At 36.9% G+C, this 17,776-nt stretch overlaps 1 protein-coding gene across 2 annotated transcripts in view; it reads left to right on the plus strand.

The window, feature by feature from the left end:
• Positions 1–17,776, plus strand: part of DIAPH3 (diaphanous related formin 3) — a 220,033-nt gene that overhangs the window by 130,660 nt on the left and 71,597 nt on the right. The window contains exons 23-24 of one of the 2 annotated variants that reach the window (XR_011339412.1): positions 2,479–2,599; positions 10,080–10,249. Coding sequence is in view for 1 of the 2 variants with exons in the window: in XM_069880558.1 (XP_069736659.1) it covers positions 2,479–2,603; positions 10,085–10,249 (290 nt within the window). In the remaining variant the exon portion in view is untranslated. Of the gene's footprint in view, positions 1–2,478; positions 2,604–10,079; positions 10,250–17,776 lie in introns of both variants that reach the window. The other variant, XM_069880558.1, reaches the window with a different exon arrangement.

The following is a 17,776-nucleotide window of genomic DNA, read 5'->3' on the forward strand; positions in this document are numbered from 1 at the left end:
GCGGCTGAGAGAGCTGGGGTTGTTTAGCCTGGAGAAGAGGAGGCTGAGGGGTGACCTCATTGCTCTCTACAACTACCTGAAAGGACGTTGTAGAGAGGAGGGTGCTGGCCTCTTCTCCCAAGTGACAGGGGACAGGACAAGAGGGAATGGCTTCAAGCTCCGCCAGGGGAGGTTTAGGCTAGACGTTAGGAAAAAATTCTTTACAGAAAGGGTCATTGGGCACTGGAACAGGCTGCCCAGGGAGGTGGTTGAGTCACCTTCCCTGGAGGCGTTTAAGGCACGGGTGGACGAGGTGCTGAGGGATATGGTTTAGTGTTTGGTAGGAACGGTTGGACTCGGTGATCCGGTGGGTCTCTTCCAACCTGGTTATTCTGTGTGTGTGATTCTGTGTGTTTACAACAATATAAATGAGAGAGCACAGAAGTTATATTGCTTTGCTTTGGAGAATTTTTTATAGGATTTAAGATAAAACAGATTTAGTCTGAAAACTAAATGAAATATTGCTATAATTTTAAGAAAGAATAATGATCTGGATATGAGGGAGAAGGGAGCAAAATGTCTTTGTAGAAATTTGTTGAAGAAAAAAATTAAAGTACCATGTTCTGATACTGTAAATATCAGTTTCCATTTCTGCGATCCGAGATAAATGAAATATGGAACTAAAAGTTTATTAAGTACACTTATACCAAGTGGATATAGTAATGTTGTGGGACTACAGAAATGGTAGTTTCTTGAAGAAAAGACTGGTTTGGGCATTTACACATCTATCTGATCTTAATAATATGAAATTTTATAGAATGATCAAATGTTTAGAGGTTAATGAGAGTAGCGTAAAATGAAAATTTTTTTTGGTAGCTAGCTAATCTGCTAGCTAATCTGCTAGCTTTGACTATTATTTTATTTTTGACACATGAATTCTATGTTGACTTCTGGAAAGCATTTGATATGTTACATGGGAGAATATTCATTAAAATAAAAAGCAGAAGAAACATAAATTACTGTCTACAAGGAATTTGGCAAAAAAAAAAATCTTGGTATTAAGCCAATGAGCGTATCTGACGAAAGGTTAGACAGCTTTGCTAGCTGAGATGGGGGGATTGCATTTTCATTACTGAATGATCCTTAGGAAGCAGAATAAAAGAAACGAAAATCAATAGTATGAAGTACAAGATCATGCATCTTGATGCTGTAATAAGACCATTGGCCAAGAAAAAAAGGATATTTCATCATAAGATAATCAGATAAGGTATTTCCAGGAGAACTGTAGAAATAGTAATGCAAACATTAAAAGGGCTGATGAGTCATCACCTGAAATACTATGCAGGAAAGTTTTAAAACGGAAGCAGATTAAGAGCCTTTTGGAATAATCACAGTATTAGGAAACCTGAATCAAAAGAAGAAACTTTAAGAACAAGGATATTTTAAACCTGAAAGGCAGAAGGTGAGGAAATCTAGTTATTGCCTATATAAATATCAGGAGCCTTTTTGAAAAAGGAGTATGGGAGTCCAGAGGATATGAGAGAGTGGTCAGGCACACATGCATTATAGTCAATGAACAACTTGGTCTTGTGGGCTCAATAACATTCAGAGCATGTTCTTATCTATATAAGTCTAAAAGTTAATTTTACTTAACAGACAATCATGTAAGAATACATTATTGAAATCAGTTGAAATTTATTTCCTGATATCTTCGTAAGATATTTAAATGTAGCATTTACTTCATAAACAATCAGGAAAAAGTATCAATTTATTTCAATAATATAAAACTGAGATAGAATATATGCTGACAGGGGTTTATCCTCAGGTTACTCTTATGGTCTTGATATTTTAAACAGCTATTTACAGATCAAGTGTTCAACTTTCATTGCTTCAAATAGTTAAATTTCTCTTTTCCTGATAAAGAAAGTTTACTGATTTTCTATGTTCTTCTATGAATCCCTGGTATCTTCTGACTACTGTTTTCTTTTTCTGATGTCTCTCTTTTTCTTACCGCACTGTCTCAAGTGCTTGCACTTACCTCCAGCTTGGCAGGCACTTTCACTTTGACAAATTCTGTTCTGTTTTTACCAGGCATCCTGCCTTCAGAGTAGGGATTTGAGTCTTAGGTTACAGAATGAGATTGAAGAAATCTTTGTGGTTCTTGGAGTAGCTTCAAAACTTGGCCTTCGGTTAATCAGAAGAGACAGACTGGCATGTGTATTTCTAAGGTTATGCAATTGCTTGTTGCAGTGCAAAACCTTAGACATAGAAATAAAACAAAATGCAGCATTCCTCTGATCAGAATAAGGCAACTGTATAAGTGAAGGCAACTGAACATTGGAGAGAGATCCCCTCATCTTTTATTGAAATTTGTTCAGTGTGCTTTTATTTCAGAACTAACAATGTAGTAAGCTGATTTGGATAAGTTTTTAACTCATGTGTTTTACAAATAATGTTTCTTGTTTAAGGTGTTAACAGAATGAATGTACTGTATTTTAGTTTCAGCAGAAAACCTGGAGAAGAGCCTGAAGCATATGGAGAGACAACTCCAACAGCTTGAGAAGGATTTGCAGACTTTTCCTGTTCATGAAGATAAGCACGATAAATTTGTAGCAAAAATGTCAATATCCTTTGAAAAGTATACTAGTAATTTAACTGCATTGCCTTAAACTTTACATTTCTTCTGTCTAGTCTATAGCATTTTTAAAAAAAAAATAAATCATTCCCCTCAAAATCTAAATACCTGAACAGCCCAATTAAAAAAATAATTTGTAGTGGATAGAATGAGGAGTAAAATGCTTACTGTCAGGTTTTACACTGTGTATAGGTTTCTTAACATAGTGACAAGTAGTTAATAATAATAGGAATGTTAAGCACTTCACTTTAGTCTTAGACGTGGGGGGGTTATGTAAGAATATCTTAGAAAAAGATGTCTGTCACCCTGTGTTTATCTGTTTTCTAATGTATGCATTACAAGCCTGAATGCTTTTGTACACACAACCACAGAACCAAAGAAATTCTCTTATTTCAGAAGTGAAATTCGTAGCATGTGAAAACTGGTTTCTGATCTTATTTTTGCCAAAATTCCTTTTCCCACATTTTATTCCAAATCTTGGATCCAACTTCACTGCCTGTCTCTCTTGTAAGAAAGCATTGTGACATGACGATACTTAAAGCAGAAATAAATGTTCTTAAACGTCCATACCAGGTGATGGTCATATGTGCTTGGCACTGAGACTCATCTTGAAACAGAAGTAACAGCTGATAGAGAGATAGGTTGGAATTTCCTCTGCAGGCGTGGTTAGGTTATTACCTAGCTGGAAGACTTCTTTGTTATATACAAAGACAGAGGGGCTCGGGAGACAGTTCTCTTGATTAATCTCATACTATTTAATAAAAGATAGCAAGGCACCCAGAGGCCAAGTGGATATAGTGGTACTTGGAGGATCAGTTTCCTCTTCCATAGACTGACTTGAACCAAAGTGTTTACATCTTAGCTTTAGGCCTTTGCTGGACTCTGAGTTATCTGTCATCTTTCAGTGTTGCTACTAATTTTTTGTCAGGTCTGGTATTTTGTTGGCAAGGCTGTTCTATTTGTTTTTGTTGCTAGCTTTTATTTCCAGCTTAATGTGTTTTTGAGAGATATGTTGCAACCCAGCAGCATGGTGTGTTTATACTATAAACTTATTTGACTACAGGTTCTTGAATGAACTAATTAGTCCAAGACACCAGAGGAATCAATACAGAAAAGAAGCATTTGAGATTTTTAAAAGGGATGCAAGGGTGATCTGAGATAGCAGCAGTAAGTGTCGCCTTCTGTACCAAGAAAATCTAATATATATACATATATGGAAGATATGATATGGTGGGCGAGAGTCAGCATGGGTTTTGTAAGAAAGAAGCCATCCCTCGCAGATGTCTTACAGCATGCAGATAAAGGCAGGACAGTCAGTAGAGCTTGACTGAATTTCCATGAATCTCTCAACAACGTATATTAGGAATGAAAGTAATTTCTTAGGTCAAAAGTGGAATGGTTGGGGTCTTTTCTTGATTAATATGAATTAAAAAAAAAAAAAAAGGAAAAACTCATGTCAAAAGGGAAGTACTGGCAGATGCTGATGAAAGAGAAAGTGAAGTTCAATGATTATGGAGTAATAGAACTGGAGGGAAAACATTATGTTAGAATAATTGAGAACAATTATAGTTAAAAACAAGCAGAAAAGTTGGTATACAAAACAGTAATACTCAAATACTCTTATCTTGAGTGCTTTTATCACCCTATCTCAAAAAGTTTACTATATACCTTCTGACGTGGCAGTGTGGTGAAAATGAGCAGCAGTAGACAATAGTTTCTGCACCAGGGATATTTTAATGTATCAGGATTTTGAAGACAGTAAATCAAGAAAGTTTTGAAAATATAGTAAAATTACTTGTGTTTTTGTATGCCCTACAGGAGGAAAGTTAGGAACGTTGTCTTACAAACATCCATGGTTCACCCCATGTAAAATACTATCCAGCAGGTTAAAGTTAGTAATGGAAATGTGTTTTTACACAACAAACAACTGTAACATTTACTTTTAGGATGTTGTAGAGGCTGAAAATGTAAATGAATTTCTTATAAGGCTTAGATAGTTAGCTAAAGATAATATGTCTGGAGCTATTAAATACAGTAGTCCAGAGACAGCTTTAGCTCAGAAAAATCCCTAGTGTTGAGTCTGGTAGAAATTAAGTACTGCATCCGCTGAATTAGTATCCCATACTTACCAAGTTTCCCCTAATCATTGGGTATTGACTGCTGTCAGAAACAGGTAGAGATGAATATTTGGTCTTACTCAAAATAAATCATTATGGATAAAACCAGCTATGATTAATATTTCATTGTATTAGACTATTCAAATCCAATATATTGGTCAGTAAATATTGTGAACATAGTTTGCCCTACCTTACTATCTCTTCCAGCATACAGGCAGTAATTTCAGAATAGTAAAGTTGCGTATAGTTTCTAGTAATGTCTGTGAATACACTAATTAAAGAAGCTCACTTTCAGAAAAACAGGAACTTCAATAAATTACGAAGCAAAAAAGGTTTGATGTAAAGGTTAGATAATCCTGCACAGCATGATGAAGCCTGGACCTGTCTTTACTTTTATTCCTATGACAAGGGAAGCTGAACGATGCTGACGTTCTTGAAAGGAATGCAGCTCATAAAAAGAAACCAGCAGGAAATCTGAAAAAGGAAGGATGGTGCTTTGTTGGGAGTAATTTTTCATCCTGAGTGCAATTAGGCTTATGGACAAGCAAGCTATTACATCCTGTCGCTAAATATCACAACCCAAAGGCCCCTAATGAACTGATTAGCATTCTTGTTTCTTTAGGAAGTCTGATATATGCACAGTTGGTGCACTCTTTTATTGACAAAGTCTATAATTATGAATATTTCTCCTATATATTAAATTGTACTAGTTCGTTAGTCACCTTATGTGTACTAGCTGAAAAGAAATAGTAGTTGTTATTGCAGTTCTTTTGTTTGCTTTAATTAGGAAAGTCAAAGAATATTGAATTGATATTGATGTAGGGTACTAGATCCAGTGAGTGATATGTTCAATGAAAATATAGTGAACAAAATAGACTTGCACATTCAAAATAAAAAATTGGTGGAGGGTATTTAAATTGCATATTAAAAGCTTAATTAAGTAATTTAGTTAACATGCTCTTCGTCAGTCCAGCTCACATCTCATGACAGTCTAAGTAGCAGCTGAGAAACACTTGGACATTTCAGCCTACCACTGAATGTAGTGTTGGTGGCAATTTTCACAGAAGCTTATCGAGCTAATACTTGAAAAACGATAAGCTGGTTACTACCTTTCAGCTAGAAGAGTCCTTTCTTTTAGATCTGTTCTCTATTCTTCTTTCCTTGTCATTTAAATTAATTTTTTTGCGAAAAGAAAAGGAAGGAAGAGCACTTACTTAAGTCAGTTCCTGATTCAAGTGAAACCCATTTCAACTGCAAAGAACAGACTACATGCTGCTTCTAAACTGTCAATTACTTAATCAGCCTCATAATTTGAATTTCCCTCTGTGCAACAGTAAACAAACTGAAGTCTGTAAGATGTCCTAGCATTCTAAGGACTTCGAAAGATTACAGAACCTGAGCTTGTTAGAAGAAAAAACATGGTGTAGTGCTCTTTGGGAGAGGGTCAAGATACTGACTGTGTGGGCAGGTAGTGAGACAGGTTTTTGACAAACAGTATAAATTTAACTTAAATATGTAATTCCTTTATACAGGTCTTTAATATCTAGTCTGGAGCACAGCAGTGTATTACAGCTAGCTTTGGTTTTGCTCATAAAATATGGGCTACACTGGATGCACCAGCTCTCTGCAGTGCAAATAAATACCAATTTGTTTTAGTTTTATAAGTTAGCAATAAGTAGGAGTGTGCATGAGTCAAGGTAAAGGTATTATTTGACAAATAACCTTCAGAAGGTACTAATTTAAAAATCTAAACATTTCTTGAACTGCTATATTCATATACAGCATTTTACTGTTGAACCTACAATGTTTACACAAAAGGAAGTCTATCCAATGTAATTTTTAGACACTTGCAACTATTTTCCCAAGAACAACGATGTGGGAAATCCTCAGCAGAGGCCTACAACGTCCGCACTTTTTGGTTCTAGAAGAGAATCATTGTTGAAATTCTGTTTTGCAGTGACCTCAGAGTCTTAGAAAAGCTTGCTGTGTTTTTCAGAGACTGTTGCTAGCTGGTGCATTGACAGTTTCATTTTGAAGATTCTGCTGAAATATGTGCAGCATCTAAGCACCTGTTAATCTTGTATTCTTGTGCAGAATCATGTTTCTTTTTGGATTCACACATAGGTGGGTTTGTGAAAAAATCATAAGCGGTTAATATGAGGTCTTTTAAGGAAATGTTTGGTTTGGATTGACGTCATTTATTATGTGTTCTAGGGTAACAGCTCCTTTCACTTGACTTAATACCCTGCATTGTATTAGTATTTTATACAGCATGATATATTAAAATCAGTATAAACTTCAGACAACCAGTCTGAAAAGAGCTTCCATGAATATGCAAGACCAAACGTGCAGCAGTTAGTAATTTTGCCACAGATACTACTCATCTCAGCTCTGCATTGCTTTCCTGTTCCATTAATGAGCAAAATGATCATCTGTAGTCTCATGAGTCCACAAAGGCAGTCTGTGAAGTGAAGCCACTTCAGAAAAAGTTAACAAATATCAAACCTCTTGATTTCCTTTTCCTCCCACCTGTATTGCATCTCTGCTATACTTCTGTCTTCATTCATCCAAAGCCAGTGAATTGTGTAGCTGATAATGCATATATATCAACCTGTTCATAGTAATTACAGCTGGGATTGCTGTACTCAGTGATATTCCCTGTTGTCTCCAGTTTAGCAAGTGCTGGCTAACAAAAGCCAGATTCAAGGAAAAAGGGAGGAAGACTTATTAAAAATACCTAAATTGAAGCACAGTCTCAGTAGAATGCTGAGAGCTTAGGTTATCCCATAATTCACCAGGTGAAAAATAAAACTCTGAGGATTCATCACTTCTGGCATTGAATTACTGTGTAGTAAAACGTCTTTCTGGAATCCTGTATTTTGAGTTTAAAATTGGGCATTGCAAATTCAAATAGAGTCAGTTTTAACAATAGTAAACTAAGCAGCCTGTATGAACTCTATTAAGGTACTTGTAACTTTAGTTATGTTTTGCAAAACATCACAGATATTTCTTCTCTTTCACCTCCCCATCTTCCTAGCTTCCTTTTCAGTATATATACTCGCATATCATTAATTTGCAAGATGAAATATACATTTTATTGATAATTTTAACTTTTTTTCTGAGTTTTTTCCCTTCCTAGAAAACTGAAGCAAGTTACTGAAATGTTTGATGTGTGGTATTTGTACATACTGACAACAAAACAAATTTATATAACCTTCCTTTAGCCTTACACTCCATGAAAATAAACAGCCTCATAGTTGCAAATAATAGTGTTTTCCCTAAGTTCTGTTAGTGATCTAAGAATCATGAATAATAAATATCCTAAATTGTAGGATCAAAAATAAACAGGATGTAGAAATGTTTGTTCCTAGTTTCCCTTAGCATTAATTTTACTGTTTTCCATTATTATGCTTGTTTATTGTTTCCAGGGGGTTGGGAGAAGGTTGTTTGTTTGTTTGTTGTGGGTTTTGATTGGTTTCTTTTGGTAATGCTGACATTTCTTTTGATGGTCCTAACTTATGTTTTGTTTCTCATAATCCTTTTCTTATTCAGTATTTGGGCAGCTGTTACGTACTAACCTCTCATCCACTTTCCTTGCTGTCCCAACAATAGCTTTTACACATCCTTAGTAATTTTAAAGAAACTTAAACCTGGACAGTATTTTCCCGTAAGCTTTGTGAATCTTCAAAGCTAAATAGAGGAGAAAGACTCAAATTGATATGGAATTAAAGTGGGCCAGCAACATCAATCCTCATTGAGCTGTCTAGCAATTCGCATTGCTGGCCAGTCAGCACAAGCAGCTTGAAGGTACTCACGGCTGCATCTTGTGAAGTCAGTTGAGACAGGAAAAGAAGCTCAGACTAGCTAAGGAGCTTTGTCAGAAGAAGAGAAAGTCTGAAATTAAGTGCTTGGGGCATGATTGAAGATGTATCATTTAAGATCATTGAAATCTAGGCTTTAGTTTGTCCTTTTCTACAAGACTACAGTGGAGATTGTTCTGCCCTTGCAGACCCACCTAGTAGCCAGCATAGTGACTATTTTGAAGTGCATTGGAAGTGCATTATTTCTCTTTTCCTGCTTGTGTTTGAGACCTTTTTTGTATGACTTTCTGACATGGATCCTAAATCACAAAAATAAAACTGTCAACTACTTACTTGGTATTTTAAAAACCATGTTAACAAACCAGAGGATACTTAATAGTGAAAGTGAAGTAGAATTGAGCCTCTAAACAAACTACGAGTGAATTTTGAAAACCCTTAAGGGTGAAAGCAGTCACCCAGCAGTAAATTGTTACTGCGTATTTAAAACAGCATGGTGGACAAAAATTCTGTTTGTCTACATTTTAATGCACTTGATTAAGAATCCTGTCAATAAATTGACTGTAGTGTATGTATCTGTAGCATGAAGTATACAAATGCAGTAAATTATCTGTTGCGATAGTTGGCTGGGCAATTGAGTGTAAAAGTAAAATTGCCATTTCTTGGGTTTTATAGTCTTTCCTGCAGCATGAAAACAATGAAACATAAATATTTGTTTAACTGCCTTTTCATTAAAGTATAAACAATTTATGAAGTTGTCCAGCATGAAAAAATGACTACACACAATATTTCTTCTTTGAGCTTCTTTGCTGAATGGTATTATCAAAAAACTTGAATAAACGTAGAGGATTTCTTTGTTTCATTCATGTTATGCAATATTTTGGTGCTCTCTGTCTCTTGTAGTTCTATTGTTCTTGCCTCTAATGTAATTAAGTTGTATTGACATTTCAAGTAACTTTAGAAAAAGCATAAATACCTGATGCAACCACCAGGAATAGAAATTCAAACATTGCAATTGCTACAGCATCCTTTAAAAAAACCCTATGAATATGAAGTTTTTAATCACTGGTGTATATTATTTTTTTTACATTTACTTTAATTTTAGTAGGAACTGCATTTTTTTTATATATTAAAGTATTCAGGTAAGTTATTGGTATCTGTACCAAAATTCCTTGTAAATTGTACTTTATGTTCCTAGACCTTTAGCTTCAATAAGGAGAAAATGATGCTAAATAATATACATAAGTTCTTGAAGGTAGACTAGCCCCATACATTTAATTTCATACAAAATTATGTGCTAATGGAGTACTCTTTAAATTCAGAGTGCCTCAGAAGTTTTGATGAAAGCAGCCTGATTTATTCATAGGCCTAATGTACACAGTAAATACTAGGAGGCATCTATAACATGGAAAAATTAATTGATATTTCATTTGATACAAATGAAAAATGTGCGTGAAATACACATTAATGTTAAGTAAAATCTGTGGGTTTGATGGGGTTCAATGAGTATTCTTGCAGCCTTAACAGCAGCATACAGCTTTCTAGTTTATGCCAAAGAAGGGTTTCAGAAGCTCTCACGGATGCATGAGAACATGGAAAAACTCTACCAGAACGTGATGGGATATTATGCCATTGATCTGAAGAAAGTTTCAGTGGAGGAGTTTTTAACGGACTTAAACAACTTCAGGACAATGTTCATGGTACAGTCTGTTTATTTAATGCCTAATGTTTATTAGAAATTGCTTTTGTAATCTTACAATTAGAAAACAAACTAAAGCTACTTTTATTTCTCCTCAAATGGTAACAGATATCAGAAATATCAGAAATTTTTTTTTTTTTGTTCTGGAAAAAAAGCCGGCAGGGGAGAAAGCCAGCTTGGTTGAACAGAGAGATCTTGAGTGATATCAAGAAGAGAAATGTTTATGGGCTCTGGAAGAGGGGACAGGCCTCTTGGGTGGACTACAGGAGGGAAGTGAGATTGTGTAGGGAAAAAATCAGAAGGGCTAAGGCTCAACTAGAAATCAGATTGGCAAAGTCTGTGAAAGATAACAAAAAAATCTTTCTATAAATATATAAATAATAAAAGGAGGACTAGGGAGACCATACAGTCCCTATTGGATGCAGAAGGAACAACAGTGACAGGGGATGAGGAAAAGGCTGAGGTACTTAATGCCTTCTTTGCCTCAATCTTTAACTGTAAAGAAAGTTGTTCCATCTGTGTACAAACCCAGGAGCTAGAGGAGCAAAATGAGGCTCCCGTGATCCAAGAGGAGGTGGTCAGAGCCTTGCTAGCCTGACTAGACACCCACAAGTCTATGGGGCCAGATGGGATTCATCCAAGGGTATTGAAGGAGCTGGCGGATGTGCTGGCCAAACCCCTTTCCATCATCTTCCAACAGTCCTGGAAGACTGGGGAAGTCCCACTGGACTGGAGGCTGGCTGATGTTGTGCCCATCTACAAGAAGGGTCGCAGGGAGGACCCAGGAAACTACAGGCCTGTCAGTCTGACCTCAGTGCCAGGGAAAGTCATGGAGCAGGTGATCTTGAGTGCTATCATGAAGCACATGCAAGAGAACCTGGTGATCAGGCCCAGTCAACATGGGTTCACAAAAGGCAGGTCTTGCCAAACTAACCTGATCGCCTTCTATGACAAAGTGACTCGGCCGCTGGATGAGGGAAAGGCTGTGGATGTGGTCTTTCTGGACTTCAGTAAAGCCTTTGACACAGTTTCTCACAGCATTCTGCTTGAGAAACTGTCAGCCTCTGGCCTGGACAGGCGCACACTCTCCTGGGTGGAAAACTGGTTGGATGGCCGGGCCCAGAGAGTGGTGGTAAATGGTGTGAAATCCAGCTGGAGGCCAGTGACAAGTGGGGTTCCCCAGGGCTCAGTGCTGGGTCCAGCCCTGTTCAATGTCTTCATCAATGATCTGGATGAAGGCATCGAGTGCACCCTTAGCAAGTTTGCAGATGACACTAAGCTGGGTGGAAGTGTCGATCTGCTGGAGGGTCGGGAGGCTCTGCAAAGGGATCAGAACAGGCTGGACCGCTGGGCAGAGTCCAATGGCATGAGGTTTAACAAGGCCAAATGCCGGGTCCTGCATTTGGGGCACAACAACCCTATGCAGTTCTACAGACTAGGAGAAGTCTGTCTAGAAAGCTGCCTGGAGGAGAGGGACCTGGGTGTGTTGATTGACAGCGACTGAATATGAGCCAGCAGTGTGCCCAGGTGGCCAAGAAGGCCAATGGCATCTTGGCTTGTATCAGAAACGGCGTGACCAGCAGGTCCAGGGAGGTTATCCTCCCTCTGTACTCGGCTCTGGTGAGACCACAGCTCGAATACTGTGTTCAGTTCTGGGCCCCTCACCACAAGAAGGATGTTGAGGCTCTGGAGTGAGTCCAGAGAAGAGCAACAAAGCTGGTGAGGGGGCTGGAGAGCAGGTCTTACGAGCAGCGGCTGAGAGAGCTGGGGTTGTTTAGCCTGGAGAAGAGGAGGCTGAGGGGAGACCTCATTGCTCTCTACAACTACCTGAAAGGAGATTCTAGAGAGGAGGGTGCTGGCCTCTTCTCCCAAGTGACAGGGGACAGGATGAGAGGGAATGGCCTCAAGCTCCGCCAGGGGAGGTTTAGGCTGGACGTTAGGAAAAAATTCTTTACAGAAAGGGTCATTGGGCACTGGAACAGGCTGCCCAGGGAGGTGGTTGAGTCACCTTCCCTGGAGATGTTTAAGGCACGGGTGGACGAGGTGCTAAGGGGCATGGTTTAGTGATTGATAGGAATGGTTGGACTCGATGATCCGGTGGGTCTCTTCCAACCTGGTTATTCTATGATTCTATGATAAATTTTATTTTGCACAACCTAAATTCTTAGGTTAACTTAAGGATAATAGAATTGAATTATTATTTGTGGATTATTTCTTTCTGAAAGAACTGGAAATTCCTAATAATTAAGAATGTAACTTAGAATTGAGCCTCTTATAACATGAAGGGGAAAAAAATCTGAAACTATTACAGTTTTAAAATATAAATACATTTTCTGTTTAAAAGATGCTTGTACTTAAAAACGAATATTCTAACAAATATTCTATTTTTGCAATACATGCTCTTCCCACAGAAAATCCAGACTCCAGGTTTTATTTTTCTTAGTTTTTCATTTCCCTGCAGCACTTGACCAGTGTCAAAGTTTCTGTCTGTAAGAAGGCTCTCTACTATGAAAACTCAGAGCTCCTTGTTCTGGATTAAAAAATTAGCATTTTTTCCTCAAACTCATCTATTTCTAAGGACCTTTAATTTTGTGAAAATAGATTGTCCAGGACTTTTTGAAACATGTTTAAAATGCTTACTTTCTTATTTTCCCTTTAAAAAGGATGATGTTTGGGGAGAAGGGTTAAAAATTTTTTTTTTATTATTATTTTTAATATTTGAATTATATTTGAAAAGCGGACATTAGGCCAATCCAGGTAGCTCCTTTTGCATAGAACTCAGAACATAGTAATAAGCATAATTCAAATTCACAGTTAGCAGATCTTTGCCTTAATGTCATCTAAACCAGTCACAAATGTGAGTATTAGCTTATTTTTTCTATCACAGGGCAGCATCTGCATTGTATATGGTAATGTTTGCACACACTAGTTCATTAAAAGCTTGAGGTATTTTGGAAATCTAATTTTATTTTTCTTTAGGTATTTTTTCAGTCTAAATGCATTTCCATTATGATTACAAATTTTAATACTAAGGGTTCTTCCCCCACCCCAGTCCTACCAAAATGTAATTTAAGAGTTTTAACAAAAGACCTTTCTGGAAAGTGAGGCAGAAATTTTTCAGCAGGTTATTTCTTTATACGTTTGGAGCTGTTTACATATAACTGTAAACTGTTGTCTTAGCAAATTTGAGCATAATCTGCTCTTCTCAAAAATACTGTAGTTTTCTTTACCATTGTCAATGTAGTTCTTCTGGAAGAAGGATTATTAATTTAATGTTATATATCAGAAAATATTCTCAAGACTAGTATATCCTTCAATTTAAAACAACCAAACAACTTGGGGAAAGCTGATGGCTATATAAGTTTAAACACTTTTATAGATGTCTTATTTAGGATTAGTGGGGATCACTAATCTTAATTATTTATAACCTTGTACAGATTTAGTAAAGTTACAGGGGCAGGGAGAGATTGTTGACCATGTGTGGAGGTTGTGGTTGATTTCAGTTGTTTGGGGTTTTTATTTTAAGATTTCTTTGTAAAAGTAATTTTTTTCTCTTGGATTCTTAACACTTGGCTGGTAAGCAACTCTTAATGAAGAAATGGAAGAATAAAAAGGCAGGTTGTGTATAAATTTATTCATTCGGATAACTTGGAAAAGGTGACTTGTGTCACATCTGGCTACCTATGATTACATAGCTTAATTTACTGGCTACGCTCCTGCAGGAATGTTATCTGAGCATAAGCTTTGTCACAAAGTCTGGAGCAGTGATCCAGCTCATGCCTATTGATCTTTAGAAAGATTTAATTGGTCATTCTGCCATCTACTCCTCATTGCAGCCTGACAGTTATCATTGTAACATACTTATTTAAGTTGTGTTTCTCAGTCTTGTGTGATTCTTTCTACTCAGTCAGTTGGGTTTTTTTAATGATTTCAGACGTGTCTGAGGGTGTAGATAGGAAAAAAATACTTCTTTTGTAGATACTGAGAAAGAGTTTTGAAATTCCTATGTCTATCTATTTTGAGGAAAGGACTTAAAGTGAAACCCATATGTAGCAAGCATATTGGAACGTGTAAAGATTACCAAGCCTTTGTTACTTCAGAGTTTAACAGCTAAGAAATAAAAGGAATAGCTTTTGATCAGAATAACTTTGGCAAATTACATATGCCAGACTTTTCAACATGGGCATTGATTATATTTTCCTAACTTGCTCAGTGCCTAATCTGAAACTCACGACTCTGTTTTCAAACATGCTATGATAAAGTTGTGTGATTTTAATTTCAGATGTTTAAACCCCATCTGTGATTTAAATGCTGTGGGATAAGAATTTTGAATGCGTAGGCTCATCTTGAATTGGACACGCAAAATAGTGGTTGTATTTTACCTTAAATTTCCCATGTTTCTTTGCTCTGTCTGTAAAAGCAGCAGCAATACTAGCCCCTGCTTCACAGCAGTGTTATAAGGATAGATTAATTAATCCTTTGAAACAGTTAGATATTATTGATGAGCACGATGGAAGAAACCTTGAGGAAAATTAATAATTCTGTCTTGCAGAGCACAGTTTTGAAGGCTGTATGAAAAAAGGTGGGTAGGTAAGGTGTGAAACCACTTACCATTCAATGACACTAAAAATAATATTGGGTAGCTGCTCAGTTTTTATACTTTTTGGAAAAGTTCTTTGACATGCCTAGTGTGAGACACCTAAGGTCTGATTTTCTGAATTGTTTAGCGTTGGTCTTGATTGCTGACAGAAACAGAAGGTGATTAGCATTCTATAAAACTGGGTTTAAAAGACTTTTAAACTTAGTGCTGAAAAATCGGTGGAGTCTTAAATACTCCAAAAGACTACTTAAATCACCAGTAGATGTTGGAGAGTGAATTTCAGTGTTCCTTGTTGATAATTTACATACAGTGCTTATCTACTTGTAGTGCTTTTTCAGATCTCAGTTGATAGAAGTTAAACATCTTTAAATCTGGAGCTATAGTTTTTGAGTTCACAGCTAACTATGGACTGTATTTAGTACTTCAGTGTTGTTTGGTGGCTGTGACCTCTTGTGTTCACACGCTGCGAGCACCAAATCTAGAGCACAGTTAGTTGGTCAGATCCAAAATATGGGTGAAGTAACTTACCTTCAGTGCTTTAACTCCCAAAGCTAAATTCCTGCTACAATCAGTGGAACATCTTGTGTATCAAACATCTCTGTTCAGCATCAGAGGTACTGCTAAGAGGCTCATTCCTTTCTTGGGAAGCACAGCTTTCTGAAATACAATGAAGCAATTCTAGTATTTCCTTTTCTTGTGCTTGTCTAATGGTTAGAATTTTCTTGCAGTTGTAGGAGAGGGAGGGAAGAGGCTTTGTGGCAACAATTCTTCTGTCCAAGACAGTATCCTCACCATAGAACTGCAGAAACCTCTTGCTCCAATTGATGCTATGTTGCTCTGCAGCAGAAATATGACTCAGTCTACCAGCAGAAGAGCAACTAAGTAAGAGTTTGTTCTCTAGCTCGAAGTTTAAATTTCTTTTATATTATGCAAGTACTTGAATAAATATTAGAAACAATCCTGGAAAGCACAAGAGAGAAACCAAGAATGCTTCCATTTCAGAATCTCTTAAGCCTTGGCATGCTATCCAAACGATGTATACTTGTAGTTGTTCTGGAGGTTCACTTTGCATATCATGAATGCAGTGCTGCTCATATAGAGTAGATACTGTCAGACCGTGTCTAGCTTTTTAGGCCTTTTGAGCAAGAAAGTGTTAAGACACTTAACATCTTTGAAATGCAAACAGTCTGAAAGACAAATATGTGTTCATGTTAGTCATGCTTGTGACAATTCTTGGCAAAAACATTTTGCAAAACTTTACATACCTGCATTTTATGTTGAAAACACAAGAACATGTAGGATAGAATTTTGACTTTAGGACACAGACCTCTAAACGTTGGCATCTGTATGTGAGCTTGAGTGTCAAATCTTCTCTTCTAGTCCAGGGAGATACATACACAATACATTAGTGGAATTTGGAGAGTTATCTGCCTGATGTCTCAAAGAAGACCTATCAATAGAAGTGCGTAGTATCCTGGAGTGGTGTCTTAAATGGTATCCAAGACATCATCAGCCTGAAACTTTAAGTTAGGACACAGAACATACCAAAGACTATTGTCCTGTATGAGGGAGGCTGGAGGTGGTGTGTCGTAGTCCTAAGCATCCAGTTTTCACTGGCTGTGAAGATGTGAGCCACTAAATCAAGCTCAGTTGATCAGTGTGATTAGAAAGGCACAGTTATTTGGATGGCTGCAGTCTAAGACTGAGTCCTACTGGTATTATTTGAGGGGAAAAAGTAGATTTAAAATGGAAATTTCCTTGGTCACTCTGTAAGAAAACATGCAATTTCTGCCAAAATTCTACTTGTGTTCAAATCCCGTTTCAGTTTTGTCTGGCAGTTTGTTTTATAGAATGCCCAGCCTGAAAAATGACAATTTGTTAAAATCAATTTAACCCACAATTCCAGCATTTTCTAGTAGGTTTCTCCCTCCCTCCCATGGTATCAAGAGAACTGAGAGGTTGCTGTGGTGAAAGTGTTGTGGAAGTACAGTTTTTCTTTGTTTAAGAAGGCCATTTTGTTGTTATATTTCATGATTGAAAGCTTATTCTTCTTCGGTTTCCAAATAAAGCTATTTCCTCACAAGATTTATGTGGGCTTTTTTTCTTTCCCTTGGTCACAATCTACTGCATTAATGTTAGAAACACCACCTGTGCAAATCTTACTGTAATCCACATTCATCTGTGCTTTATAGTACTCTCCAATCCATTCTTAGATATTTTTTTTTCTGAGTGCAGGCTGGCTATTTTCCCACTGAAACCAATATGAGACATTAATTATCCTTACAAGCATACAGCCTCTGCCTCAGACCATATGAAGACATTAGCCTTTTTGTAGGAGAGGACACTTTGATCTGTTCTGAAAGATCAGATTATGTGTGTAACTGCATTCTGAAAAGAGAAACTTTCTGCAATAAAGAATAAGTGCATGGAACTTTACATTTAATGCAAGCCACAGCAAAGCACTGAGAATTTACCAGTGTATATAGGAAATACCAAAATAATGAAAAGGTAATCCTAAAATAGCTTTGTTAAAAATTATTTGAAGTTTTTTTACTTAATGTCTGAATATGCAAAATAATGGTATAAAAACTGTGAGACTTAGCTCTGTTTTGCTTTCATTGGAAGCTTTGGGATGCTTATTTATAATTCAAAATCAACAATGTTGCGTGGCTATTAACCAGAAGACAAAAATTTATAAACCCAGCACATTAATGCATATGTGGATAAGAGTAAGAAAAACCTACAACTAAATCACTCAAGCAGCCTCATTTTGCTTGGTATAGTGGCTGCATGAGAAAGAATAAATGTTGAAACTATTTTAGAAATATCAATAGTAACATACTTAAAGTTTTGTAAAAGCAGGTGGTTTAGATAGTTTGAGTTCTTCCTATATTAAGGTGTGTATTCTTAAGCTATAGTTCTTTCTGA

This window comes from Phaenicophaeus curvirostris, chromosome 1 (genome assembly GCF_032191515.1).
Source record: "Phaenicophaeus curvirostris isolate KB17595 chromosome 1, BPBGC_Pcur_1.0, whole genome shotgun sequence".
Lineage (NCBI taxonomy): Eukaryota > Metazoa > Chordata > Aves > Cuculiformes > Cuculidae > Phaenicophaeus > Phaenicophaeus curvirostris.